At 51.6% G+C, this 5,363-nt stretch overlaps 1 protein-coding gene across 2 annotated transcripts in view; it reads right to left on the bottom strand.

The window, feature by feature from the left end:
* LOC111673607 (phosphatidylinositol 4,5-bisphosphate 3-kinase catalytic subunit alpha isoform) overlaps positions 1–5,363 on the bottom strand; it is a 19,414-nt gene that overhangs the window by 6,344 nt on the left and 7,707 nt on the right. The window contains exons 6-17 of one of the 2 annotated variants that reach the window (XM_023431425.2): positions 5,036–5,245; positions 4,294–4,361; positions 3,769–3,897; positions 3,570–3,623; positions 2,920–3,029; positions 2,681–2,822; positions 2,518–2,603; positions 1,317–1,422; positions 1,063–1,215; positions 825–956; positions 566–690; positions 108–189 (exon numbers count right to left, since the gene is read on the bottom strand). In XM_023431425.2, coding sequence (XP_023287193.1) covers positions 108–189; positions 566–690; positions 825–956; positions 1,063–1,215; positions 1,317–1,422; positions 2,518–2,603; positions 2,681–2,822; positions 2,920–3,029; positions 3,570–3,623; positions 3,769–3,897; positions 4,294–4,361; positions 5,036–5,245 — 1,397 coding nt within the window. The remainder of the gene's footprint in view (positions 1–107; positions 190–565; positions 691–824; positions 957–1,062; positions 1,216–1,316; positions 1,423–2,517; positions 2,604–2,680; positions 2,823–2,919; positions 3,030–3,569; positions 3,624–3,768; positions 3,898–4,293; positions 4,362–5,035; positions 5,246–5,363) is intronic. The other variant, XM_023431427.2, reaches the window with a different exon arrangement.

Genomic DNA, 5,363 nt, shown 5'->3' with positions numbered 1-5,363 from the left:
GGAGGTGGGGGAGGAGGAGGGGAGGGGGAGGAGGGGAAGACACGTGACTGATGAGTTAAACTGCAGTGGTTAAAGAACCATCCTGACCGTGTCAATGTGGTTTGTACCTGGGACACTTCGTCTCTGGAGTTCCATTTGACGGACAGAAGCAGCTTAGGAAGAGACTCTGGGATGTTTACAGAGTAATGTCTGCAAAGAGAGAGAGACAGGAAGAGAGACAGGTACACAGACAAACAGGTAGGGAGACAGGTAGACAAGGACAGACAATAGAACAGAGATAAAGGTAGAAACAAATAGAGACAGAGACAGAAACACAGGTGTAGACAAGTAGAGTCCAGAGAAGAGACCAGAAAAGAAACATGAGGTAAAGAAAAAGATAGGTAAAGACAAAGGAAAGACAAGGATGAGACAGGTAAAGACAAACATGGAGACACAGATAGACGCAGATATGTAGAGGTAATGACAGGTAGAGACAAAGGTAGAGACAAAATAGAAGACACACTGTACACTGTCCACATGATAACCCACCCTTCACACATGTGTCCACTTTAAGCCCCGCCCTCACCTGTGTCTCCAGAGGAAGTCCTTCTCCTGTTCTGACAGCTCGTAGAGAGGATCTTTGGAGCAGAGAGAACGAAGCTGCTCTGCATCACCTGCTGAAACACTGCTGTCGCAGGCCAGACGACTGCTCTGAGACAGAGAGACGGGTTGACTATACGCCATTATGTTTCCAGTCTGTGGCAGTAGTTGTATATATATAGTATATATGTACAGTATATGTACTGTATATATAAATATATATATATATATATACTGTATGTTACCAGTCCGTGGCAGTAGTTGTAGCCCAGCTCTCTGCTGATGGTCCAGTTGGCATGCTCTTCTATCTGCTGCTCGTCAGGAAACACAACAGTCTGATTAAACCAGGAGAATTCCAGCTCCACACAGGGCGTCTCCTGCAGAGGACACCGCCATCAATCACTTATCAATCGGCTGCATCACCATCAATCATGTCTTCACAGACAGGCAGAGACGCTGACAGGTAGACACAGGTGTGTGTACCTTGTTGGGATTTGAACCGGCGACCCCGATGGGATTGAGGAGGTCCTCGAGGCCGTGAGGGACGGGCCAGAGACCGAGAGCCACCTTACCCGAAACCAGAATGTCCTTATAGTCAAATAGGTTGACGTTCCCCCAGGCCAGTGGACAGTGCTCCTGATAGACAGACAGGTGAGAGACAGACAGGTGAGAGACAGACAGCTTCATTCAGCTCATTCCTAATGAGTCTCTGTTTCCTTGTCTCTGTCCTCTCCTACCTCCTTGGCTCCTTTCCTTCCCTTCACAGAGCAGATAGACAGGCAAAGTCTGGCTGAGCGAGGGAGGTCAGCCAGGTAGATGTCATAGGTGAGCCACTCGTTCCACCTGCAGACAGACAGACAGGTGACAGACAGACAGGTGGGAGATCAACAAGTGAGAGAGAGACAGGTGTGAAAACAACAGATCAGAGACAAACGTGGGAGAAAGACAGGTGAGAGAACGACAGGTGGGAGAGAGACAGGTGGGAGACTGACAGGTGAGAGAACAACAGGTGAGAGAATGACAGGCGGGAGACAGACAGGTGGGAGACAAACAGGTGGGAGAATGACAGGTGGGAGATAGACGGGTGGGAGACAAACAGGTGGGAGAATGACAGGTGGGAGATAGACGGGTGGGATAAGCAACAGGTGAAAGAAAGACAGGTGAGAGACAGAGAGGTGGGAGAACAACCGGTGAGAGATAGACGGGTGGGAGACAGACAGTTGAGAGACAGACAGGTGGGAGAACAACAGGTGAGAGATAGAGGGGTGGGAGACATACAAGTGAGAGAATGACAGGTGAGAGACTGGCAGGTTGGAGACAGACGGGTGAGAGACAAACAGGTGGGAGACAGACAGGTGAGAGACAGACAGGTGGAAGAACAACGGGTGAGAGACACACAGGTGGGAGACATACAAGTGAGAGAACGACAGGTTGGAGACAGATGGCTGAGGGACAGACAGGTGGGAGAACAACACGTGAGAGACAGACAGATGGGAGACAGACAGATGGGAGACAGACAGGTGAGAGAGAGACAGGTGAGAGAAAGACAGGTGGGAGACAGACAGGTGAGAGACAGACAAGTGGGAGACAGGTGGGTGAGAGACAGACAGGTGGGAGACAGACGGGTGAGAGACAGACAAGTCGGAGAACAACAGGTGACAGACAGACGGGTGGGAGACATACAAGTGAGAGAATGACAGGTGAGAGACTGGGAGGTTGGAGACAGACGGGTGAGAGACAAACAGGTGGGAGACAGACAGGGGAGAGACAGACAGGTGGAAGAACAATGGGTGAGAGACAGACAGGTGGAAGACATACAATTGAGAGAACGACAGGTTGGAGACAGACGGCTGAGAGTCAGACAGGTGGGAGACAGACAAGTGGGAGATAGACGGGTGAGAGACAGACAGGTGAGAGACAGACAGGTGGGCTGTGTACCTGGGGTTGGAGCAGGGGACTCTCTGTGTGTTGACGTTGTCACACAGTGGCTCTCCACCATGATAGATACCTGTCCTCACATAGATCTACAAACACAGACTGGAACTGTTAGTCTCACACACACACAGGACCAAGGTAACCACGGTAACTAGGGTAACCACACCTTGTCGATGTCCCTGATGTTGACGTTGACGTAGGTGGCGCAGAGCAGCCGGACCCTTAGCAGAGTGTTGAAGGCCCACAGGGAGCGAGGAGGACACCCGTCTCCTCCTCCTGGACAGGGAGACGGCTGAGGAGTCCGACGACTGAAACACAAACAACACACGTCCTCAACCTGCCACAGGACACCTGTACCAGCTCTTGATTGGCTGGGACACATGCGTGACAGACTGGCTGTCGTACCTGTACGAAGGTGTGACGAAGCCGGACGCAGGAAGCTGAGAGTAGAGACTGTCTTTGGAGACGAGCATCAGGTGAGGGAGACGACCCACGATGATACAGGACCGGATATACTGCAGACAGACAGGTGGAGACATGAGACAGGTGGGGAGATAGAGACAGGTGGAGAAAGTTGGAGACAGGTGGAGACAGTTGGAGAGAAAGAGACAGGTGGAGACAGTTGGAGACATTTGGAGACAGTTGGAGAGAGAGAGGCAGGTGGAGGCATGAGACAGGTGGAGACAGTTGGAGAGAGAGAGACAGGTGGAGACATGATACAGGTGGAGACAGGGAGGCAGGTGAAGAGAGAGACAGGTGGAGACATGAGACAGGTGGAAACATGATACAGGTGGAGACAGTGAGGCAGGTGAAGAAAGAGACAGGTGGAGACATGAGACAGGTGGAAACATGATACAGGTGGAGACAGTGAGGCAGGTGAAGAAAGAGACAGGTGGAGACATGAGACAGGTGGAGACATGACATAAGTGGAGACAGATGGAGCCAGGTGAAGAGAGAGACAGGTGGAGACAGTGAGGCAGGTGAAGAGAGAGACAGGTGGAGACAGTGAGGCAGGTCATCAGTGACGGTTTGTGTTTTAACCGTGAGGTCGTTACCTTGTATTGACTGAGAGGATACTTCTCCAACAGGTACTCATCACAGCCACACACCTGAGGAGACAGACAGGTAGACAGGTGTACCTTCAGGATGTACTGGCCCTCGTACTCCTGGATACAGACAGGTAGACGGACAGGTAGACGGACAGGTAGACAGACGGACGGACAGACAGACAGACACACACACACACAGGTGTACCTTCAGGATGTACTGGCCCTGGTACTCCTGGACACAGAGGCGGAGCTGCTGAGGTGACAGGTGCATCGAGCGGCTCTTCTTCCTGATGGACTCGGCGATGAGCTGCTCAGGTAAGCTGTCATGACTCACCTGTGCACAGACACAGATACGACAGAATGTTCTGTTTGTTCTTGCTACAGTCAGGAGATCGTCTGACTGATTTCTCTCTCATGTGGAGGAAGACTTCGGCGCCCCCCAGTGGCCTTGTCAACAAACACATGTTGACCTTCGTATGAAATAAAGGTCAGGTCTTAACCTGGGACTCATCACAATCTACCTACACCCAGAACCCACCTGAAGGCTCAGCCTACTTCCTGGGTCACTCCCCGCTGCCTGCTGTGTCTGTCTTCATATTAACGGCGTACGTTCGTTATATGAATCAGAGCAAATTAACCAGCGCTCTGAAATGAGCTGCTTCCTTCAGGTCTTCAGGGTTCACGCCTGACGTCCTGATGTCTCACAGGACAGACACAAAACAGGATTTACCTTCAGGGTGTACTTCTGTTTGGAGTTGGACGGAGACACGATCACCCAGATGGTCACAATCAGCCTCCCTGCAGGGAGACAGGTAGAGACAGAGAGAGACGGGTACAGAGACAGAGGAAAAGAGAGACAGGTACAGAGACAGAGAGAGAGACAGAGAGGTAGATATAGATAGGTAGAGAGACAAGTACAGAGACAGAGAAGAAGAGACAGAGAGAGAGACAAGAACAGAGACAGAGAAGAAGAGACAGAGAGAGAGACAGGTACAGAGACAGACAGGTAGAATGTTATCGTCCTTCATTTTGACGTTCTCTGTCCTCTCAGACTCCTCTCATGGATGGACGTCCACATGGACTCTCAGTGTCACTCATTGTCCATGTGGACGTCCATCCATGAGGCCTCCAGGAGTCTCGGGCCCTGGCTTGTGTCCTGACCTGTGTCCAGGACTTTGCTGTGTTTGTGAGGACTGTTGTGCTGACTGCCCCCCTCCCTTTAGAAATGTCAGGTCCCTCCTCAGCCTGTTTCTGATCTTTACACATTCAGAGTAAATTCAACTGAAGTCTCAAGAAAATAGTGATGATATCAGGATTAGATTTTTTAACAGTTGGTGGAGCTGAGTCTCCAGCTGCTGCCATTAAACCACCACAGAAGAAGATGAGCTAACTGGTGAGCTCACTGGTGGGCGGAGTTGCCATCAGAGCGCTTGTCTCATGAGTCACACGGGCAGGTCAATCTCAGGGAGTACCTTTGTCCAGCTTGCTGTAGATGTGCTGGGGGAGTTGGGGGCTAGACTCCACGTTGGGGGGGTACACATAGAGGGCCTGGCTGTGGGCCCCACCCCCCTCCCTCTCCTCCATGGCCTCTCTGCACACACTCAGTATGGCGCGCCGGAAGTCCTGAATCTCCGGGTCCTTCATCATCTCAAACTCACAGACCGGCATCCCGATGGCAAATCCTGCAGGCAGTGAGGGTGTTAGTGTGTGTGTGTGTGTGTGTGTGTGTGTGTGTGTGTGTGTGTGTGTGTGTGTGTGTGTGTGTGTGTGCGCGTGTGCATATGTTGGTGTGTGAGTGTG

Source organism: Seriola lalandi, unplaced genomic scaffold (assembly GCF_002814215.2).
Source record: "Seriola lalandi dorsalis isolate HSWRI2012SDOR001 ecotype SW California unplaced genomic scaffold, Sedor1 jcf7180002054922, whole genome shotgun sequence".
NCBI classification, from domain to species: Eukaryota; Metazoa; Chordata; class Actinopteri; order Carangiformes; family Carangidae; genus Seriola; species Seriola lalandi.
Note: the sequence above shows the minus strand (reverse complement) of the source record. Positions and strands in the feature narration are given on the sequence as shown.